The following is a 23,507-nucleotide window of genomic DNA, read 5'->3' on the forward strand; positions in this document are numbered from 1 at the left end:
CACACCCCGCTACATCATTTCTATTTCCAGAATAGCCCTTATTGTTTTATGGTCCTCCTCACACAACAACGTGAATGGACCAGTATTTACATATGTGAGACTGAAAATGTTAGAGCTGGTGTTTTGTGAAGCTATAGGCTGACATGCATGTGTGACTCTAAGAAACAAAGGGATGTTCTGTTGGAATGTTGTGAAACAATTGGAATTTTGTAGACCACCAGATTGGTGCCTGCCTGATCTATGGATCTGATTTGTAGTGTACACAACATGATTATACATTTGACTTTTTTTGTGTTGGGGGGGGTGTCTCAAAATAAGGACTGTACTACAGGGACCTTAAATAGCACTTCAGATCTTTGTGGGGAGGGCATCCCATGAGAAGTGGCAACTAACTTGTTGTCAAGTTACTGTAGCAATGATATATGCCCCTCATGTATAACAAAAAAAGTCATTAGTCTGTCTCTAACTCACATGTCCCTCCACTTTCCTGCTTGGCAGTGGAATAGGACTCCGATGATCCCCACCCCAGAATCTCTAGCAGGCACCAGCGCTACAGGCTGATGGTGGGCTATGCCATTTTCTGCTAGATATGTCCAGTCAGTCTCTGTTTGGACCTTGGCTGTCCATCGCCCCCATCTCCCTGACAGCCAGGTGGGCTTAAATCAGCCGTCATCAGGGGTGTAGCAAGGTTGGAGTGGGCCCAGAGACAAGATTTTAAAATGCTCCCCCCTCACTGAAGCTCAGCTCATGAAGTAAAGAAATCTTAAATGAGGCTGAATAGTGGTAACAAAAAGCACAGTAAAATTTACACACACACACACACACACACACACACACACACACACACACACACCTATGTGCTACAACAGAACATCACCCTAAATTACTTTTTAAAAGGTTTTGTAAATTGTGGACGATGCAAGTCATTTCATGGTACTAGAGAAAGACATGCTGTTCTGGTAGCTCCAGGTCTTAACACTCACATCAGTTTTGGAGGATGAATACAACAGAAGGAAGCCTGGGCGGGTGCGCAGCTGGGGGAGTCAGTCATATGACTTGCCTCCGGGGGGGGCCCCCAAGACAGTGGGCCCCCAGACAACTGTCTCCCCTTGCCCTATTATAGTTATGCCCCTGGCCGTCATCTCGGATCTGGATAAAATAGCCAGTGACGATCATAAGTGACTCTAAAGCCAGATGCCACTTTTTTGTTGAGGGAGAGGAATTCCCAGAAAATTTTTAGCATTGCCCAATGAAGACATCATCTTGCCTGCCCACCCCTCCTGCTGTCCCCAAAGGAGGGGCAATTCAGGCAAACAAACGACTGTTAAGGAGCCGCAGCTAGCGTGGTGTATGTATTGGACTAGGACTGGGTGAACCCGAGTTCAGATCCTCATTCAGTCATAAAATTCAGCCTAACCTCCCTTACAAGGTTGTTGCGAGGATAAAACAACCACGTACACCATTATTTGGAAGGAAAGTTAGGATATAAATGTAAAAATAAAAAAAATGTCTTCATCACCTGCTTGTACGCTTCCTAGAGGCATCTAGGATAATTGTAAACTGCACAGATAACTTTTTGTAAACCGTCCAGAGAACTTGCGTTTTGGGCGGTATAGAAATGTTCTTGCTAAATGAATACATACATACATACATACATAAGAATGCTGGACTAGATAGGAATTGGCCTGATCCAGCAGGGCGTTTCTTATGTTCTTTTATCAATCAATCAATCAATCAATCTGTTCTTTTAGTTCCATGATTATTTGAACGCACGCAGAGCAGTCACCAACCCTGCTGTGTTTGATTTAAATGTGTGCAGGGATTCCGGTGTGTACACAACTCTTGCCCTCGCCCTTGGAGGATGCTCATCGGAAACAGAAGTGAGAGTTGTGTGTGCGGCACTTTCCTTTTCGGTAGATCTCTTTGATGAGCTAGGGGGCTATACTCTACTTTTCCTTTACTCTATGGTTGATCGTGAAGGACTCTCTGGCAGAACTCTATGGTTTTTGAAGCATTGCATTCTCACCGTGCGAATTCGAAAACGTTTAGGAAGCGTCGGCCGAGGAGGTGAGCCTGAAGATGAGACGCCGGGGGCGGGGGCGAGAAAAAGGAGGGAAGAAGCCGAAGGGAGCCCACGGGAGGAGGGGTGGCTGAGAGGGGCTGGGTGGGGAGGGAGGCCTGGTGGCGGAAGGGGAAAGGAAGAGGCTGGAAGGGGGCGGCAGCAGCCTGCGTGAGCACCAAAGTTGGGAAGCGACGCAGGGGCTTGGCGGCGGCGGGGAGCATCTGCTGCTGCTGCCGCCGCCCTTTCGCCCCTGGGTTGTTCCACTTCCCCGGGAGAATCGGCTGGCTGCACAATACAAAACAAATGACAGAGGGAGGGAAACCGTAGCCTGACTTCCGTTTCGCCTCTTGCCGCTTTAAAACGTGTTTGCATCATACAATTAAGCGTTGCTATGTACAGTAAAAAAAGATCTTCATGAAACAGAGAGCGAGAGAGAGAATGAATTTAATGAAGCTGATCAAGCAAAAAGGCTGACTCGATGTGCTGAATGTAGTAGACTCCGGGTAAGAACGAAGAAGCTGGTCAGAGTCCTGTAGACATAACTGCCAAACGGAAACTTGTCTGTGTTTCTGTCAGTGATCTTGCACCTCATAGTTCGCCATGCATGTTTCTGTGTTGGTCTGCTGGGCATGACTTTAGTAGTTTGTGGGTGGGTAAAGATCTTGCCTCAACTCGCCCACCCACCCCACCCCCGCTCCTGCCATGTGGGTTTTTTTTATAGACTTCCATGTCCTATACAGACCGGACAAATGAGTTAAATATGTGCCTCCTATGGCCATTTGTAAAAGTAACCATTAGCAATAGCAATAGCACTTCCATTTATATACCGCTCTATAGCCGGAGCTCTCTAAGCGGTTTACAATGATTTTAGCATATTGCCCCCAACATTCTGGGTACTCATTTTACCAACCTTGGAAGGATGGAAGACTGAGTCAACCTTGAGCCCCTGGTCAGGATCGAACTTAATATTTATTTATTTATTTATTTATTTATTTATTTAATATCCTGCTCTTCCTCCAAGGAGCCCAGAGCTGTGTACTACATATTTAGGCTTCTCTTCACAACAACCCTGTGAAGTAGGTTAGGCTGAGAGAGAGAGTGACTGGCCCAGAGTCACTCAGCTAGTTTCATAGCTGAATGGGGATTTGAACTCAGGTCTCCCCAGTCCTAGTCCAGTACTCTAGCCCCATACACCATGTATGACTTTTAGTTAGTGGTACACTATTCAAAATTTTGCTTCTTTGTTGCAAACAAAACTTGTTTTCATTCAAATGTTGACAATTGATGCACATTTAGAAACTGAATGTAGTTCCATTGTTCTGAAGTTAACATTTACTCTTGGAAAAGCTGCAGCTGGTTGAGTCTATTTGCTTATACAGAAATTGAGTCCTGCTTTGAAATTCACGCACTTGATTTCCCCAATATGTGTATGCGATGCATTTTAACTTTTCTCAACTTTTCTGCATGTGATTATCAGTGCCATGTAAGTTCATGTAGGATTTGGGCATACTTCAGGTGAGTCTGAGGGATATAGCAAAGGACTACAAACAGTGTGTGAGCTGGTTTTGTTCCTTATCATTCTGCAGGTGGCACTTGTGATTGCTCTTGGGCACTATCTGCTTGTTATCTGAAGATGTACATGCAGGTTGAAAACCACTCAGACTCTGTTCTTCATTTAAAGAGATCACCTGGTATAAGATCTTGGTCTATCCTTGTAGGTAAGACACTGATCCGTAATCTGACCCTTGTATACCTTGTTCTTTGTAAAACTTTGTAAAACAAAGAGCCTTGTTCTTTGTAAAACATTTATTTTAATGACCTCAACTAAAAGAAAACCAACCTGAGTTTCAAACCCTGGAGATAAACTGTGGTTAACTATAGTTTGCTATGTCTGAATGTCACATCAGGCTGTGGTTATTCAAACCATGGAAGGGAGAGGAAAGAGGCATGGGAGCAATCCTTATATCCCAGTTGTGGTTTGGTTATTGGCTTTGTGGACTGAATTTAAGTGTGTGAGGAGGTCAGATGAGTTGTACTTATTCATTGGTGAGGAAAATACACTTTAAACCCTGCATATGCTTAGAGGCTTTTTTTCTTTTTTAAGTAGCCCTGGCACTGAAAACCAGGGCTGTCCCCTGGCAAGCCCTAGAATAAATGAAGCCATTTGGTCAAGGGATTGATTGACTGATTGTGCCATCAAGTCGATGTCGACTCTGAGTAACCACATAGGTAGATTCTCTCCAGGATGATCTGTCTTCACTTGGCCTTTAAGGTCTCTCAGTGGTGGATTCATTGTAGTTGTAATCGAGTCCATCCACCTTGCTGCTGGTTGTTCTCTTCTTCTCTTTCCTTCAGTTTCCCCCAGCATTATAGACTTCTCAAGGGAGCTGGGTTTTCACATAATGTGTCCAAAGTATGATAGTTTGAGCCTGGTCATTTGTGCCTCGAGTGAAAATGCTGGAATGATTTGTTCTATGATCAATTTGTTTGTTTTCCTGGCTGTCCATGGTTTCCTCAAAAGTCTTCTCCAGCACCAAAGTTCAGAAGCATCAATACTATCATTATCTTGCTTTTTCAAGGGATAGGGTTGTCATATTTAAACTCTCCAAATCTGGGCACTCTAATTTGTATGTTAGGCAAATCATGCAAATTGACTGATGCACTGTCCAGTTGACTTGTATTTGCTCTGGATATCTGTCAGAGCAAAAATAATTTTCTAGCAGAAAATGCCATGGAAATAAATGAAGACTACACAAAGTTTGAGACATAAATAGCAGCAAAAGAACCAAAAATATATACTGAGCATTTTCAGTTGGGCTGCAACCCTATACACACTTACTTGGGAGAAAAGCTGATTGAAACCAATGGTACTTCCAAGTAGGCATGCATAGAATAGATTGCACCATAAATCCAAAAACATTTAAATATTACAATACACAGGTAGGCAGTTATTTACATCAACATCAAACTATCCTCTTAGCTATCCTATAGAGATCCCCTGCTGACAAAAAACAAAGGCAACATTCCTCAGGGGATTATTTATTGTGAATCTCTCCAGCCAGTCTCTTGTGCTTTACCTACCTTACTTGAAGTCCCAGTGGTTGAGCAGATTAGTGACCACACATTTTGCTCCACAACTCCATTTCTCCATTTCTACAAGCTTAGAAAAAAATTTTTTTTAAATGAAAGCTGGAATCTGCGCGAATCCAGGCAGGCTAAGCAATCCAGGTGACTTGCTTAAAATCTGACCACTACCTGGAAATTTGGGGAAGATGGCGAGTGGCGACCTTATCTTGGCTAAGGAACCCACAGAGGGGAGCAGGAGCCTACGGAGGTGGGTTTTTCATATTGACTGGAACATTACTCAAATCTTCAGTAGCCTGCCAGCATCTAATCCAGGATATATTGGGTTCTGAAACCAAGGCTCAACACATTTTTATATTTTTCTCCAAAGTATCTTTCAGTTCTACTCAAATAGGCACACTTATTGCCTTGCTTCTTGAGCTCCTCTTGAGTCAACAAGATAGCGCAAGTATCTATCTATCTATCGATCTATCTATCATTCTCTAAGATGCTACCAGTTGCTAATCTCATGTGTGGCAGCTCTTGCAAGAGTTCCCAAGCAGCTGCCAGATAGCGGCGGGGATGGGAGGACCACGGCAGGGACGGGCAGGTGGGGAAAAAAGAAACTGCTGCCCAGATGAATAGCCAAGCAGGCAGCGGAGAGGGTGGCGCAGCCGGCCCAATGTAAGGAAGGCCTGCACTGGGGCCGAATGTGGAGAACAGTCGAGCAGGTGTCAGAGAGGGCTGTGCAGCCTCCTTCTCTGGGGCCGCCTGCCAGCCAAATGGCAGGCTCAGAGAGGCTTCATTCGGCCCCAGTGGTGGTGGTGGGGAGCAAAAGGGGGAGGAAGAAAGCAGCGGATGGGGAGAAAGAAAGTGGTGGTGGCAGCGGCGGAGGGGAAAAGAGAATGTGGCAGCGGACAGGGGGGAGAAAGAAGCGGGTGGCTGGCGGGGAGGGGACTGGTGGGTGACTGGAAAAAGCGGCTGGCCAGGTGGCCGGGCAGAGAGAAAAAAACATTGGAGGGGGGAGGGCTAAGAGTGAGGGGCTGAGAATCGGGAGAGGGGCCAAGAATGAGAGAGAACTAGAGGCACCGATGTTCTGCGTCTGGGATGGTTTGAAGATAGACAGGAAGATCGATGTTCTAGATCCTTCATATGAAATTCGGAAGGCTTGCATCTTCAGTCACTTTCTCTGTTTCCCTGCAAGCATTCTCAAAGGGGTGGCTGAGGGGTTTAGGTATGGATGTTTGGTAGCAGAGCTTTAGTCCCTCTCCTCCCACACCACAGTCCTGATCTAGGTTGGAGCCCTGTACAGCTGCTATTTATAACTGAAAAATCACAACCACAGGTATATCATCTCGTTCAGCCCTTAAAGGCACACCTGGAGCACATGGAGTTAACATTAGTACTAGCCCATCAATATTTTGATATTTGGCAGCTTACTTAGATTTCCAGTAAATTGTTGTTCTCTCATGCCTAATGTGGTTTATTATAGAGTTCAAAGGAAAAAGCACAAATGGATTATTTCTTTTTGCAGGAATTGAGCTATTCTTTGAAATTAGTATGATGATTAAACAATTAAAAGGCCTATCAAGGCTTTATGTGAACATAAACTTGGACTTCCTGAGAGCTCAACGTTTGTTTAAAAAGCTGAAATTACATGCTGAATTCATACCTCTTCTTTTTTCTCTCTTTCCAGGGATCTCTTCGGTAGGCCTTGCTGCTGCATACTACAGTGAAGGTAAAGTTCAGTAACTTTACCAGAGGCTTTTATTTGGCTCTCACTTGAATTTGATCTTTCACACTTAAATGTTTCCTTCAAAGTCTGTAAGGTCCCTAAATGTTTCTTTTATTTTGATTGTATTGTGCCCTTTCCTATGACAGCTAGCAGCAGGTTTGCGTTATGTAGATGGACTTATGTCTCTTAAGGGGTTTATGATAAAAATAGGTCACATCGATCCAGGAGAAGAGTAGGGAACAAAACAAGGAAACACAGGGGTGGTGGAGAGGGGATTTTGTCTTTAAATCAATATTGTAAAATTCATTAAGGTCATTCTCATGACCGTTACTGGGGCGGGGAGGCAGGGTTGAACCTACCTTCCCTCCCAGATGATTGTCAGATTTCCATTGGGCACGCAGCTTGCACGCCCACACTATCCACGCTGCTCTGTGCAGCATGGATCTCCAGAGGCCAGGAAAATGAGTCCTGGCCTCCAGGAATGCGAAGATGCACCATGTGAGCAGCACGGGGCAGTGAGACATTCCTCCTCTAGCCCGGTGCCCAGCTCTGTGACTGCTCAGGCTGCATTCTCATGACCCTGGACCTGGGGTAAAGAGCACGCTTGCGCCCTTTAACCCAGGTTACCGGGGGAAGCAGCGCTGGGATTGGCCTTGATGCTGCCGCTTCACACAAGCAGCCCTACCCAGACAGGAGGGACGTTTGCCGCCGCAGCAACCGGTGCAGCGTTCCGGAGGCTAGGGAAATCCTACAGTGTACAGTGCGATGAGCGTGGTGCATTGGGGGGATTCCCCTGTGGGGGACAGGCACTCTAGACAAGCAACCTGTGCTGGCACATGATCCCAGAGCCTGGGTTAATGGAGCACTTGCTCCGTTAAAAGTCGGGCTTGAGAGCCAGGTTTGGCACCACGGTGGATCCTGGTGGTGCTCAAGGGGAACCAAGCCCAGGTTTGGCTGCCTAAGCCTGAGCTTGGCTGCCTGTGAGAACCGCCTCAGTGAGAACTGCCTCAGTGAATGGTGGGAGGATGGGGTGGCAGAAGAGTCAACTCCTAGCTAACTCCCTCTTTCTGGGCAGTTAATATCATGTGGTCATGAATTATTATGCAAGAATGTAGTGAAAAATGGTCAGTTTGCTGCATTCGTTTGTCATGAGAAGAGCCCTGAGTTTACACTGAAGTCGATTTGCAAGAGGTATGAATACAGCTTGTCTGTTTTCAAAAAGCTTCATATCTGGCTCTTAAGAAATATTCTGGTGTAAATCACTTTGCCCCATCCAAATTTTAAATCACTAATATAAAAGACAAAGCTGATGTAATTGCTCAACATCGCTACATATAATACGCTAAGGTCGAACATGGCAAGCCCCGCCCACACAGTGTTTTACCAATTGGAGATAATAGAGTAGAAGCACAGTGGTGATTGGGCAGTGGGGATTCCATATGCAGATAGGGAAGAGGAGGGGGTAGGAGGCAAGTGAGAGAGCGAGTGGCAGGGAGGAGTGAATGAGTGAACAAGCGGCGGGGAGGGGGCAAGTGAGTGAGCAAGTGGCAGGGAGAGGTAAGTTGGGGAGGGGGAGAGTAAGTGAAGGAGTGGTGGGGAGGGGGTGAGTGAGTGGCGGGGAGTGGGTGAGTGGCAGGGAGGGGGAGAGCGAATGGGTGAGAGGCGGGGAGGGGGAGAGAGAGCAGGCGAGTGGTGGGGAGGGGGTGGCTGTGAGTGGGAGGCTGACACTGAGCAATAAAGCAGGGGCTGTGGTGGGGGTGGGGAATGGAGAGCAACAAAGTCCTAGTGCACAGATGCTTTGTGCAGGTCCAGCTAGTATTCAAGATTACTTAAAATGGTAAGCAAAGCTAAACTCTAAGGCTATTCTCACGAGCAGCAGAAACTGGGCTTAGAGAGCCCAGCCCGGTTTCTGCTGTTTGTGTGCTGCACTGGGAGCTGCACTGCTCCTGGTAGCCAGACCTCCTAAATGTACCCCCCCCCCGGTTAAATGAGGTTAGTGGAGTGATCAGTTTGCTAACCCTGTTTTTTGATCATGTGCCTCATTAGGAAACCCCCAAGAGGGAGGCTACAACAAGGCTACTTGTGTGGGGCATTATGGGACTTCCGGGGACAGGAGGCCCCCAATCCCTGCCGCCACAACCAGCTCTGTGATGGAGCCGGTAATTGTGTGGGCAGCCAATCTGGCCGCCCTGAGGGAGGGCTCAGCGATCATCTGCAGGGAGAGTGGGTCCAGCCCGCTTTCCCTGCTAACCCGCTTATGGCTCTCCACACTGCTCGTGTGGAGAGCCTCTGTGTTTTAGATAGTGATTACTATTTTCTGGAATATTTTGAATCTTTTGCTCTGTATTCTATAAGTGATCTTACTTGATATGTGGCGTACGGTTCTCTCGGGCTGTACTGTAAGGAGCACATTCTAAGGGAGTGATATTTGCTATTTTTAAAGCGGGGGGCATTTTGACAAAAATCCTTCAATATGAGAGCCATTTTCCATTGTGCTTACCTCTGTACAATTCTGTGGTTTTCCTCAGTGCTGGGAGCTCTATTTTAGATATCTATGTGGGGAAAGCACTGTCAAGGACTATGCTTCCCAGCATGCTGTGCACACCTTCCAAGATGGTTCGGGTGTTCAAGAGGTATCCGTTTCCCTTGAAAAAGCCCACCAGCAGTGGGCAAAGCAGAATATTCAGCTTTGGCCAAAGGTCCACACAGACCCAGTAAACAGTCAGGGACCACACTTAGGGTTGATGGGAGTTGCCACTGTCTCTCGGGTCTTACAATGAACACTGTCCTAAGGAGTAGTGTGGAAGGCTTCCAATCCTATGGACACCACAAATGCAAAATATCAGCTGGAGATTATTTCTCACAAGCCCACCCTCCAGAACCATTGAAAAGATAGAATGAAACTGAAGTGCTGTGAATGCTCTTAGAATCTGCCAGAGTGAGCAGATAAGTCCATGGAAGCTTATGTTGCATTACATTTGTTCATCTAACAAGACTCTGTTCTTAGAAAAGAGGAAAAAATAGATAGAAACTCCCTCCTCCCCCACAGGTGGTGTGAAGCAGTGAATTGTGGAGCCACCTGGAATTCTGTAAATCATATTTTGTCTGCTACCACATAGCAAATCTGTCTTCTCTTTAACCTGTGTCTAACAGCTGCCCACTCCAGTTGTCATAGATGCAGCTCTGATAACAAGCTCATAGGTTCATTACACTGATCAAAGTGAGAATCTGTAAGTAGTTGTATGCTCAAAGAATGAAGTTTGGGCAGTTTGTTTTCATACATGCACAGTGATTTCAGCATGTAATTCAAAATGCCACCTTAAATTGAAAACAGTTAAATATGACACCATTCAGCTCTTCTCCCATCCACACACAGAGACTATGCTGTGTTATAGCAGGACCACACCTGGGTTTTGGAGATGTATAATAAACGCTTAGAACTGAGGTATCTGTTTACATGCTACAGAACTCTAGCTGCTTCTGGCCAGTGGGCATAGACTGTGTTTGTGTTGAGAAGAGACTATCAGTACTTTATAAATAGGATTTCTTTTATAAAGAAATGTTATAAATGATTTTAGTTTACAAAAAGTATTTAATTCTAAAAATCTAAACCATGCAAATATACACACGTGGACAAATTTGTTGGTACCCTTACAGCTCATTGAAAAAGTGCTTTATGCCTCCTGAAAAGTGATTAAATGAAAAGCAATTGTCCCATGTTTACCTGCATGCCTTTGATATGTCATCGAGTAAAGCAAAGCAAGTGTGAAAAGAGATAAAGTATTGCTTATTGTACAAAGATATTCTAAAGTGGCCTGGACACATTTGTTGGAACCCCTAGAAAAGATCATAAATATTTGGATTAGAGTGATTTTTCAAATTAGCTGTTTTCTTTAAGTATCACACATGTCTCCAATCATGCAATCAGTCATTCAGCCTATAGAAATGGAGAAAAGTAGTCACTCTGCTGTTTGGTATCATCATGTGTCTCACAATGAACATGGACCAGAGAAAGCAAAGGAGAGAGTTGTCTGAGGAGATCAGAAAGAAAATGTTAAAGGCAAAGCCTATAAGACCATCTCCATGCAGTTTGATGTTCCTGTGACAACAGTTGCAAATATTATAAACAAGGTCCATGGGACTGTAGCCAACCTCCCTGGACGTGGCCACAAGAGAAAAATTGACCCCAGAATGGGCAGAAGGATAGTGAGAATGGTAGACACAAAGCCAAGAAAAACTTCCAAAGAGATACAAGCTGAACTCCAAGGTCAAGGTCTATCAGTGCCTGATCGCACCATCCATCACTTTTTGAGCGACAGAGGACTCAATGGGACTCCACTGCTGAAAGAAAAACATAAAAAGCCAGACTGGAATTTGCTAATATGCATATTGACAAGCCACAATGCTTCTGGGAGAATGTCCTTTGGACAGATGAGACAAAACTGGAGCTTTTTGGCAAGTCACATCAGCTCTATGTCCACAGATGAAAAAAACGACGCTTTCAAAGAAAAGAAGACCATACCTACTGTGAAACATGGAGGTGGCTCAGTTATGTTTTGGGGCTGCTTTGATGCGTCTGGCATGGGGTGCCTTTTGTCTGTGCAGGGAACAATAAAATCTCAAGACTATCAAGACATCCTAGAGCAAAACATACTGCCCAGTGTCAGAAAGCTCTGTCTCAGTCACAGGTCATGGATCCTCCAACAGGATAATGACCCAAAAAACACAGCTAAAAGCACCCAAGAATGGCTAAGAACAAAACATGGGACTACTCTGAAGTGGCCTTCTATGAGCCCTGAATCCTATCAAACATCTATGGAAAGAACTGAAGTATGCAGTCTAGAGAAGGCACCCTTCAAACCAGACACAGCTTGAGCAGTTTGCTCAGGAAGAGTGGGCCAAACTACCTGTTGACAGGTGCAGAAGTTTCATTGAGAGCTACAGGAATCGCTTGTTTGCAGTGATTGCCTCTAAAGGTTGTGCAACAAAATATTAGGTTAAGGGTCTCATTATTTTTGTCCATGCCATTTTCATTGGTGTTATTATTTGAAATATTCTGTTGCATCAAACCTCTAAAGCAAAGTCTGATTTTTGTTAAATGCGGAATAAACAATGATGGGTGCCAATTACTTTTGTCAGTTTCAAGTTATTTCAGAGACAGTTGTGGGTTCTTCTTTTTTTTGTGAAGGGGTACCAACACATTTGTCCATGTGTGTAGTATTAGTTAAAAGGAGTGTGAGTGTGTGTGTGTGTGTGTTTGATGTCTATTCCTAACTTGAAATATTTTGTATTATTCAGATAGCTTGGGATGGAAACTCTTCTATATTGCTGGCTGTCTCTTTGTAGCTGTGCAAAATCTGGAGGAGTGGGAGGTAAGCAGGATAATCTAAACAGAAAGTTCAGTTGTTTTAGACAAATGGTTGTTAGTATTGCTCCGTCTAAATTGCTGTGTTTCACTGCCTGTCATCCTTGAGAAACTTGACAGCAGCTAGAAATGCTGTGTAAATGTTAACCACAAAACTGACTTCTAAATAGGAGCAGCATTTAATAGCTGCATGAATGAATCTCTTTTTGGAATGCAGATCCAAGTAGTTTCTGAAATACCTGGCCTGCTGTCTAAAAGTAGAAGATTTATGGTAGTTTCATGGTCTGATTTCAGCTACTGTCTGCTAAGAGGATACAGCCTTTGGATGTGCATTTTAGACTACTTTCCAGTAGGCTTATGAGATCATCTGTATGTCCATGTGTTTGTCCCTTATTCACAATTCCTGGACCAGTATGAACCAGATCGGGTACACTTGTAGGGACACTTTAACAGTGTAGTTTGTGCTGATGTCAACCACCCCAATTCAGAATGGCAGCCGTGTAAACTTTTGAGGCGCAGGTGGGCTAACTTGGAGACTGTCTAACAAATTTGAACCAAGTTTGGTATAGTTGTAGTGAGTGACAAACAGGGACACCTCAATGGCATAGTTTGTCATGATGTCACCCACCCCAGTTCAAGATGGCGGACGTGTAAACATTTGATGTACAAGTGGACTAACTTGTGGACTGCCTAACCAATTTGAACCAAATTTGGTACAGTTGCTGTGAGTGACACATAGGGATGCCTCAGTGGTGTGGTTGGTAATGATGTTATTCACCCAGATTCAAGATGGTGGACATGAATGTTTGAGGTGCAAGTGGAAACTGATTTGGACCAAATTTGGTACAGTTGTAGGGACACCTCAGTGCATAGTTTGTGATGATGTCATTTACCCCAATTCAAGATGGCGGATGCATGAACGTTTGAGCTGCAAGTGGATTTACTTGTGAACTGCCTAATCGATTTGGACCAAATTTAGTCTATTGTAGGGATACTGAAAGAAAAGTAAGCAGATTAGTTCTTACTAGAACAACTTGTCTGGAGATGGATTCTTCCAAGATTCTTTTTAAGTTCACAAGCATCTTACTAAGTGCTGTTTCTAATGCTGTAAAGTGAGAGGGAATGAGGCTGTTCTCATGTGCAGCCTAATCTGGGCTAGAGATAACCAGCCTGGGTTAGGTTGCTCATGAGAACTGCCAGGATTGGGCCCAATCCAGGCGGGGCAGCGCTGCCTAGTCCTGTTTTCAAATCCAGCTGTTAGCTGAAGTTAAGAGACTGAGCGCTCCCTTAACCTGAGCTAACTGCTTACGTGTTCATTGAGGCTATGTTTAGCCCCAGCAGATACAGAGATGGGCACCTAGAGCACCCGTCTCCTGGGGCATCCTCCAATGCATTGTCGTGCTGTGCATTGTGGGATTCACTGAGGCAGGGACGGTGAGTCCTAGCTTCAGAACAATCCACGCTGCACGGAGCCGGGCTGATTGTGTGGGAGTGCGCTCCTCCGAGTAACCAACGATTGTCTGGGGAGAAGACAAGGCTTGGCAAACCTTCTCCCGACCTGCCCACCCAGTAGGTTGTGTGAATGGCCCCATTATTATTTTATGCTTTGTAAGGAGAAGTAATCTGGTTTAATGCCATGCAGGTGGCATATCAGGGTGGATATGTGTATGACAAAGGAGCCAGAACAAGCCCCCAGCTTCTTTTGGATTGTATGCTGCAAGAGAGCACAAAATACATTCCTGTGGGAAATATTATTCTATCTTAAACATTCCTGTGGAAAACAATATTTTGAACATTTGTATCCCACTTTTCATCACTAAGCAACTCAAAGCAGCTATTTTGAGATCTGGTGGGTTCCACTTATTGCATGAAGCTGGGAGCAAATTTATTGGTATAATCCAGTAATGGGGCAGCAGTGATTATCTATCATTAAATGAGTGTTATGTATTTACTTAACTGCTTCAGTAGTTGAAGTTAATTGGTAGGGGGGGATGATGATGTACTTATTTTTGCTTTTTAAAAAGCAATTATTTTTCCTCCATCCCACAGTTGATTCCATGCTGTTTATTATTATTTTTAAAATAAATACAGGAGGCTATATTTGAAAAGGATGCAGGGAAAGTTTTCCTAAAGACATTCAACCTTTACAAAAAGCTCCTAACCCTGTCGAGGGCTGGCCAGGAACAAGGTAAAGCTGTAAATGCATCTATTAACATGAAGCACTGGGCAGAAAGGAAGTACATATGTACCACTTTTCGTCTAGGGTTGTGTGCTTGAAAGAAAACCTAAATTCTGTCCCAAAAAGTGTATGTAACTTGTATAGAATTTGCAAATTAAGCAAACCCCTGCTAACTTGACAAAGAGGCACCTTTTAACATGGTGATTCTCTTTATTTAGCAGGGGGAGAATAATTGGCCCTATCCACCCCCAGCACAGTATCTCCAGTAACTGTTGCTGGTGTCTGTCTTATGTTTCTTTTAGATTGTGAGCCCTTTGGGGACAGGGATACATCTTATTTGGGGACAGGGATACATCTTAGAGGAGCCCCTGGTGGCGCAGTGGTAAAACTGCCACCCTGTAACCAGAAGGTTACAAGTTTGATCCTGACCAGGGGCTCAAGGTTGACTCAGCCTTCCATCCTTCCGAGGTCGGTAAAATGAGTACCCAGAATGTTGGGGGCAATATGCTAAATCATTGTAAACTGCTTAGAGAGCTCCGGCTATAGAGCGGTATATAAATGTAAGTGCTATTGCTATTGCTATTATTTATTTATTATTTATCTGTGTAAACCGCCCTGAGCCATTTTTGGAAGGGCGGTATAGAAATTGAATAAATAAATAATCCTATATAATAAAATGGTTGGGTATCTGCGTCCGTGTCCCTGGCGGACGTTCTGCGCATGTGTGAACTGCAGGGGGCGCCTGATTGGCTGGAACATTGGCGGCGCTGGCCATGGCCGGAGGAGGCGGTGGGCCCAGCCGGGAGGAGGCGGTGGGGAGGCCGAAGAAGACGGCAGGCCCGGGGGAAGCCGGAGCCCTGGGGAAGCGGGCCCTGCAGAGGAGCCGGAAGAGGCGAGGAGGCGGCGGGGGAAGCTGGGCGAGGTGGCGGCGGAGCCGCGGCTTCGGCCAGAGGACGCGGTGCTGGCAAGGTGGCGGCGGAGCTGCGGCCTCGGCCAGAGGAGGTGGTGGGCCCGTCCGGGAGGAGGCGGCGGCGGAGGCAGGAGAAAACGGCAGGCCTGGGGGAAGCCGGAGCCCTGGGGAAGCGGGCCCAGCTGAGGGCCGAGGCGGAGAGCCGGGCGGGGGCGGCCAGCAGGCGGGCGGCAATGCGGTGACGGGCCCTGCCAAGGGCCGAGTCGGAGAGGCGGATGAGCGGACGGCCCCGATCCCAGGACAAGAGGAGGGGGTGGGGGGAGAGATGGCTGGCCTGCGGACGGCCACAAACACTATTCACAACGCTTCTAGTGCCCGTTAATGTTAACGGGCTTAATGACTAGTAATAAATAATATTTCTGCTTTTGTCAGCCATGAAGAAGGGTAAGCTTGATCAGAGCATTCTATGATGCTGGAAATCATACCTGGCATCTCTTTTGCCTTCTTACATTCTGTCAAGTACACACTTTCAATCCTATTTTTGTTGTCAGAAGAAGTAGAATTTGGGTGTGTTTCCGTTTCTCTCACATGCATGCACACACATAAGACTCATTTCCAGTTCTCAAATTACTATCATGGCCTTCTCAGTCATTACCCCCAGGCTTTGCAAAGCTTTCCCAATGGGTATCTGCTCCTCAGTCTGCCTTGGTACTTTTAAGCAGCAAGTCAACACCAATCAGGCCTTTGTCCTTTAAGGGGTGCTGTTTCTGCTGTTGATGCTGCTTTTGTGAGCTGTATTTTATGGTTTTATTAGGTGTGTATTTTTAATACTTCTAGACTTGTATCATTGTTTTTAATATTTATGCTGTAAATTGCTTTTATTTGTTTTTTAAATGAAAGGTGGAATATGCATTTAACAAATAAAATATCAAGAAGGGGGCACCTTTGTCTTACAGGGAGAGGACCATTGTCCTCTCCCTGTCCAGTTTTAGTTTGCAACAGTATAAATACAGACTGAGCATGAGCAAAATGTGTTTTAACTTTCATGGTGAACGAGTGAAAAACTGCTTAAGTGAATCTTAATCACAGAAGCTGATGAATCCCACAGTGTAACATGGGCATTTATGAACTTCCTGCACACTTCTGGTAGAATTCTGAACACAAACACATATCTGTGGGTCCCAAACGACGACTCCCAATACTTACATTGCTGTACCATATTTCTAAGCTAAGCTAGAAATTGTCTGGGTAACAAAGCCCAGCTACATAGACCAAAGACATGGCCGCAGGAAATTCCTCTTACAGGGGTTTTAGGAGGATTTGGTTTTCCTAAGAAGAGTTATCACTGGACATGACTGTACTGTTAGTACCATGACATTTGATGCTATTTCTAAGTATAAAGTGGGATAGACTTGAAGTTGGGGAAGAAGGATTCTGTGCACCTAAGTTACATTTACTTTAGCTCTATTGTTCTTTAATTTAGTAGGAAGCAGATGGCAGTAGCATCTGAGGAAAAGATTGAATTTAGGGAATAGGGAAAGGGAACGTGGTGTTTCAAAAATGCAATGAGCATTACTTGGAATCCTTTTGCTAATAGTTCATTTTTCTGCTCTTTTGACAAGCAGTGGTGGTTCCATTGGATGAAATTCGGGCAGTTAATGTGGAAGAGGAGAAAGTACGTTACTTTGGAAAGGGCTACTTAGTTGTGTTGCGGTTTGTCACTGGTTTTTCACACCCTCTGACACAGAGTGCAGTGATGGGCTGTAGAAGGTACTGTATGCACTTTTCTATGATTATTTATATGTTAGGAATCAGCATTTGTTTCTAGGCTGATAATAAGGCATCCAAGAATACATTTATACTTTCCATGTTCTCTAGTTGTGTGTGATGACCTGGGTTAGGAAACTATTTCTGCATCAATGAATTGCTTTAGAAATATACTATCAAGCAAACTCACCTGAATATTTTTGTCATAGGTATTTAATGTAATTTGCATGGCATTTTCATAACTGTAGTAGATTCTACAATAAGTTGATGAACATTGTATTCTGCTCCGTAGTTGTTAAACCCAGATGTGGAAAACATGGAAGTTACGTCAGAAATTTTGAAAGAAGTTTTGAAATCTAAGTTGATTATTTTTAATGTAAGTTAAAAATAATGAACTTGGTTTTGTATTATGTTGCCTTGTTACTGAACCTGCAACATATCTTGCCATCACATTTTAAAATATCTGTATACAGTATTGCTATGAAGACAAGAAACTGTTGGGATATAAGTTGGTGTCCTAAGAGCTTTTGGGCCACACAAGTAGTTTCCATTTCTTGTAATAGGTGTTTTCAGAATAAAACTTTTCATCAGACAGAAATGTATGGCTTCTCTTATATTTTTCCTTTATATGATGGGAAAAATATAAATTTTGTGAATAGTAGCTCTCCCCCAAGTATAAAATTTAGAAAAGCAATTTATTTCTTACATTTCTATACTGCTCCATTAAAACAAACAAACAAACAAAAAACCAATCCCTGGGTGGTGCATAATCTTTAAAAACCCCATTAGAACACTGACAGAATTAAAACAATTTAAAAATACAGATAAAAATGCTAAAACCCAAAGCTTTAAACTATAAACTAAAAGCCTGACTAAACAGGTATGTTTTCAGGTCCTTCTTAAAAAACATTCTGAGAAGGGGAAACTCTAATTTCATTAGGAAGTACATTCCAGAGTCCCAGGGCAACTCTAGAAAAGGCCTGATTTTGAATCGCCACCAACCAACTGCAACCGGACCTCCTCAGATGATCTTAATAGGTGGCAGGGTTGATGAAGAAGCGTTCTCTTAAATTGATGGCTGCACAGTGGGTCGAGGAGTTCAGTTTTTCAGTGTAAAGAACTGGGAAATGCTATGTAACAGCTTCCCAGCCACTTGTCCATTCTGTGGTTTCTGTGTTATTTTTCTAATTGGGTTGATCTTAGAGCCAAACTCTGGTAGACATGTGCTGATTTGTACCAGGAAGAGGTGTCTCCCCCCCACCCCCGCCATCATGCCTGAAAACCTTCCTCCCTGAAAGTGGTAAATTGTCACTTTGGGAGCATATAGCAGCTTGTGGGATGGTGTATGTGTGATTTTTGTCAGAGAAACAGCACAATTGGACAAGGTTGAACTTCCCTCTACATGCAAAGGGGTCAGAATTGAGCTCTGCCATGTTTATTGCAAAAGAGGCATTTATGGTAATAGGCTGTCTTGTGGAGAATATCGTGTTCCAGCATAGAACACATGCTGCAAGTGCTGATGAATATTATGTGATAGGAAAACAATGGCCTTACAGGTTTACAGCACAATCCTATGCATATTTACTCCTAAATCCCTCTGTGTGGCTTACTCCCTAGTAAGCATGTCTAGGACTGCATCCTCAGAAGAGTGGGTCAGTCTGGTGCATTATCCTGTCTGAGAGCAATCACTTATGAATGCTTCAGAGGAGGTATACAATAGCACAAGCCATGCATAGAATTGTTTTGTTTGAGAATCTTGCACTCTGTGTCTTGATGCTCTGGAAGTCCCAAAATTGTATACAAATATTTTTAAGTTATTGGCTTTGTGGAAGAATTTAAATATGTGTGCTTTTTATCAGGTCAGTATTTGTCCACTAGCAAATGCTTCATGGTAAAAGGAAGTCTGCATTTAAGCACGAATAGCACTGTAAAAGGCATGCAACTCCCAAATTGTTGCTTCTCTCGGTTTCCTTACCCACTATATCTAATTTATTCTACTACCTCAGCTGCTTTATTAGACAGTAAAGCAGTGGGAGAACAAGTATAATTATCTTGTATGAATTATCAATATGATTTTCAGCTAAGAAACAAAGTGGCTTCTCATTCCAAGAAATGTATTTATTTATAATATTTATCTCCTATCCCTCCAATTATATTGTTTGGAAGACTTGTCTGACATTTTAACAGAAGTTTTTAGTGTGGAAATTTAAACTTAAAGCCACTGTGCATCTTTCAAACAAAGACCTGTGCACAATGAATGGACAATGGCAAGGATTCTTATGTGCCTTTAATTTTGCAACTGCCCTCCTTAGTGAAGTAATATTTATACATTTGCACACACTTTCATGATATTCTTGGGTGATGATATTGACTCCTCCCTGCTTCTTTCCAACAGTGATGTCGAGGCTGTAGCCAAGCTCATTACTGGTTTTATTGAACTAGACAAGGTACCAGATAACCAAGATCTTGAGAACAGCAGTGAAACGGATGGCAGTGATACTGATGAGACCACGAACAAGTATGAACATTAAGTTTGATACACAGAAAACAAGAACTCTCTGAACACTGCAAACTGAACCACTTACCTTATGTTCTAGAACTTCTTTGATTTTTTTGCCTGGATGTCTTCCACATATGCAAATCTGTCTTATTATTATAATTGTTGGGAAAGAGAGAGAGGGATCTAGGAGAGTGACTTTGTCCTCCTCCTCCATAGTTTGAATTGCCTTTTTAATTGGAATTTGTTCCTATATTATTTTTATTTCTGTTCCTTTAGTTTTTATGTTGCCTTATTTGTAGATCTATCCTTACAAGTCCTGTGAGCTCATTAGTTACTGGCTGGTATTTCCTGTATTTTGATATTCTACAAGTTTGGTGACAGTAGTTAAACTGGATTGCCTATTACTGCTGTGTAACTACTGTTGTATTATATTATTTGGCTCTTGTTCAAAGGAAAGTTCCTGTGTAATGCAGATGTTCTAATGAAGGATTTCTTTAAAAGAACTTTAAAAAACCCCACAACTTATAACAATGGAAAATTATTTTTCCTTGTCAAGCATGTAGGTATGTGTCCAGTCTGTTCATACTATTTTTTAATTTTATTTTGAAAGGGAAGGCAGGCATTTCAAAGTAGCATAGCCAGTAAGTTGTATTAACTTGAAGAGCTGTTACTTTAAGATCTGTCATTGCTCCTCAGGTTTAAATACACATACACACACACACACACACACCCCTCACATTATAAAAGTTTCTAAGTGTCCTGATCTTTCATGCATATTTTGTTGTCCTAATTGTAGTAGATGTGTTATAAAAGCAACTCTAATATGTCAGTTGCTTTTTACTTTGATCACTCCTACCTTAACACACTTAAGTGTTTTTAATGTGTCAATTGCGGACATCAACTGTGTGTTTTAGGGTGATATTTACTTGCTTTTACAACTTTTGTAACCATTTTGTTACAGTGTAAATCACACTGCAGCTTTTGGTATTCAGTATTAAGATTTCTGGTGAAATTCAAGAACTTTGTAGTAGAACATTCTCCTTTATTTCATGTTGACCTTTAACTATAAAATATATGTATTTTTTAAAAAGCTGATTAGGAAAGGTTTTGGAAAAGCTGGAGGAGGCCATCCTATAGGTATTTATGTATTTCAAGTAACGTATAACGAATGAAAATAATTGCAAGAAAATAATACAACCTTAAATGCACAATTCTGCTTTTCATATGAAACATAATTGTCAACTTTCTATAGGAACTTGTAAGCACAAGCTAAACTAGGCAGCTAAAAGTTCCTTTGTAATTGTAATTCACCATTATAAAGGATTGAAATTCCTTCCATCTAGACCAAGTTATAATTAGCAGATTAATAGTAGATGCTTACTGTCAAACATCGAGACTCAAGCCTTGTGGAGCTTCAGCCGTACCATTCAGACTGTGGCTGTGGGCCTTTTTCTTCAGCTCCATCTGCTGAGAGTGCTGCACTTGGCTCTGTTTGTATGGGAACCTGGTGCTCATCACGCTAAGGTTCAACTATTGCTAGGTACTCTGTGGGGCTGTCCTTGTTTGAATGTTCCTTCTGGTACACAAAGCTATTAATCCAGCTCTTAATGGGGCTGGATAGTTGGAAGTATATTACCTCAGTGCTCAAGTGCCTGCATTGGCTCCTCACTGTCTTCTAGGTACACATCAAAGTGACACATTTGACCTAGAACAATTTAGGTCCAACCTAACTATGAGACTGCCTCCACCCCATGCCCCATCTTAATTTTAGAGATAATCTTGAGGCTCTGCTTATGCTATTATCTTTGTGCCAGGCTAAAGAAGTTACTTCAAGGGCAGGTCCCTTGGTTACAAAACTTTGTCTTTGTAGACATGCCAAAGTCTGAGCATATTTTAGAAGTGTTGCAGAAACTATTTGAGTTAAACTAAAAAGGGGATGAGGATTTTGTAAAGGATTTTTTACTCTTGAAATGGTTTCCTGCCCCAGGTCTTAAGAATGAGGCAACTATAAGAAGTTTACTTTTTAAGGAAACCCAAAGTTTAAGTTATAGTCAAAGTATAAAACTTTGGGCTGCAAACCAGTCTCAACCACAGATTGATCTATTTACAGGGACTACTTGTACAAAAATCCCACCTGGGTGCAGCTTTAAAATATCTACTTGTCAGGGATGCTTTTAGAAGAAGCAAAATTATAAGTGTTTGCAGGTATTGCATGGCATGAAGGTCTGTCACTGGTAATTTGCCAAGACTTATTAAACATTGCATCTTCATGCTATTCCTAAATCTTAACTTCCAGAAGCAGCTAGTGAACTTTAGACCATGAGATGTGCTCAATGGTAGTCTTTTAGTACTGACTTAACTTGAGTTTTTGAACATATAAGCAATTCTATTTAAATTTCAAAAGGACCATTTATTTATTGGAGGTCCATCATACAGAGCTTTTCTACCTTAGGCACATAACTGTAGAATTATCGTCTACATTTGACATTCCAGAGGGAATAGAGTACTCTGCCATGTTGCATTTTTAAAAACCACTTAATGGCTGTCCTGACCTGTGTTTAATATTCTGGCTTGCAAAGTACAGTACACTGGTGGTCCTCCTGAATTGCAAGCTTTGTTAATTTAATCAAAGTTTTGATTAGTCAAGAGTTTTGTTGCATATTGGGATGTGTGTCTGCGGGCAATTAAGAATTTAGTAGTGTTCCTTTCTGAAGTGTGTTTGAACTCTGAAATAGTCCCTTGGAAACAAAGAGTTGTTTTTGTCTAGTTTGAATGTATGTATTAGTTTTTGTCTAGTTTCAATTGTTAGTTTTGTGTAGGCAGGAGCTAGGACCTGTCCTGCTGTGATTTCAGTAGAGTTCCCACCTTTACCTGCGTGTCTGTGGAATAATTAGTTTTGGAGGGCTAATTGCTGAAGCAGAGATTAAAGAGCATATGTGTCTGTTTCTTTAAAAAGCTATTTTGGCTCTAGTGTGTAATAGGAATTATAAAGGGAAAAATAAAGGTATTTCTAACAATGAATGGTAGAGTCTTTATTGTAAGCTATTTCTCATTTAGCATCGTCAAAAGTAACTAAAGTTTCAGATCACATGTGAATATTTTAAAAATGGTTAAAAACCAATTATGTCAATGGATGGAAATTAGAAGGATAATAGTAGGATAAAACTTGAAAGATTATCAAGGATTTTTCCAAGGAAACCTTGCTTAAAATAAAAACAACCCTTCAATTGTTTGGGGATTTTTTGTATTAATTTTGGGCATGTTTTTACTTTGGAAAGCTATATTCGTTATTAAAATGTTAAAATATTCATGACATCTAATGTGATTTTAGGCATACATTTACCAACTTGTGTTTTCCTTCAAATGCCACTTATTGAATGCCCCTCTGCGGCCGCTTTGGTGTTGGTGGTCCGTGAATTGCACCCCACATTCCAAAAGAAGCAAACCTTATTGAAGATAAGGGCAAGGGAGACCAGTAGATAGGATACTTTGAGCTGGATGAAAAGGTTACAAAACCATCCAAATCATGGACACCAGTCTCAGATAAGCTTCCGGTTATTCATTTATAGATGAGAAACAAGGATGTCCTCACAAGTGTGGTAATACTTCCTATGGCCAAGCCTCTCCATTTGTGGTGCTCTCTTCAGAGCAGGCTAGAAGAGACAGCATCGTGGGGGTTCATGGAAGCTTTAGCTCTAGTAGTAGTAGAGGAAGGAAAAGAGATTTCCTGGATAGTAGGGCAGAGATAGATGGCTCTACACTACTGCTTAGGCAAAAGATTGGGCTATATATATTCAGCATCACCAATAATAGCAATTTGAATAATTTGTCACGTGTTTTTTTTTCTGAAGAGGCCCAATGAATAGCTCGTTCTCTCACTGGCTGTCATTCTGCCTAAATTACTCAATAGTACCGAGTCACACTAA

The 23,507-nt window shown here is 42.8% G+C and overlaps 1 protein-coding gene across 2 annotated transcripts; it reads left to right on the forward strand.

Annotated features, from left to right (window-relative positions):
• Positions 1-1,940: 1,940 nt before the first annotated feature.
• Positions 1,941-22,602, forward strand: LOC128341537 (cytochrome b-245 chaperone 1). Of its 2 annotated transcripts, none has more exons than XM_053287790.1 (7): positions 1,941-2,067; positions 3,649-3,780; positions 6,822-6,863; positions 12,159-12,232; positions 14,317-14,413; positions 16,940-17,084; positions 19,477-22,602. In XM_053287790.1, the coding sequence occupies exons 1-7, from the start codon at positions 1,965-1,967 to the stop codon at positions 19,610-19,612; spliced, it is 729 nt and encodes a 242-aa protein (XP_053143765.1). In that variant the 5' UTR covers positions 1,941-1,964; the 3' UTR covers positions 19,613-22,602. The 2 variants fall into 2 exon arrangements, with proteins under 2 accessions (XP_053143765.1, XP_053143766.1); XM_053287791.1 differs by lacking the exon at positions 1,941-2,067 and adding an exon at positions 2,174-2,565.
• The last annotated feature ends 905 nt before the right edge of the window (positions 22,603-23,507 follow it).

This window comes from Hemicordylus capensis, chromosome 2 (genome assembly GCF_027244095.1).
Source record: "Hemicordylus capensis ecotype Gifberg chromosome 2, rHemCap1.1.pri, whole genome shotgun sequence".
Classification (NCBI taxonomy): domain Eukaryota; kingdom Metazoa; phylum Chordata; class Lepidosauria; order Squamata; family Cordylidae; genus Hemicordylus; species Hemicordylus capensis.

What these genes read in the sequence shown, in the direction of transcription:
- LOC128341537 (XM_053287790.1), top strand. Translation starts at nt 1,965, where the DNA reads ATGGTTGATCGTGAAGGACTCTCTGGCAGAACTCTATGGTTTTTGAAG. An exon ending in AAAATCTGGAGGAGTGGGAG is followed by an intron (nt 12,233 to 14,316) that starts GTAAGCAGGATA and finishes AAATAAATACAG; the next exon opens with GAGGCTATATTTGAAAAGGA. An exon ending in GCAGTGATGGGCTGTAGAAG is followed by an intron (nt 17,085 to 19,476) that starts GTACTGTATGCA and finishes TCTTTCCAACAG; the next exon opens with TGATGTCGAGGCTGTAGCCA.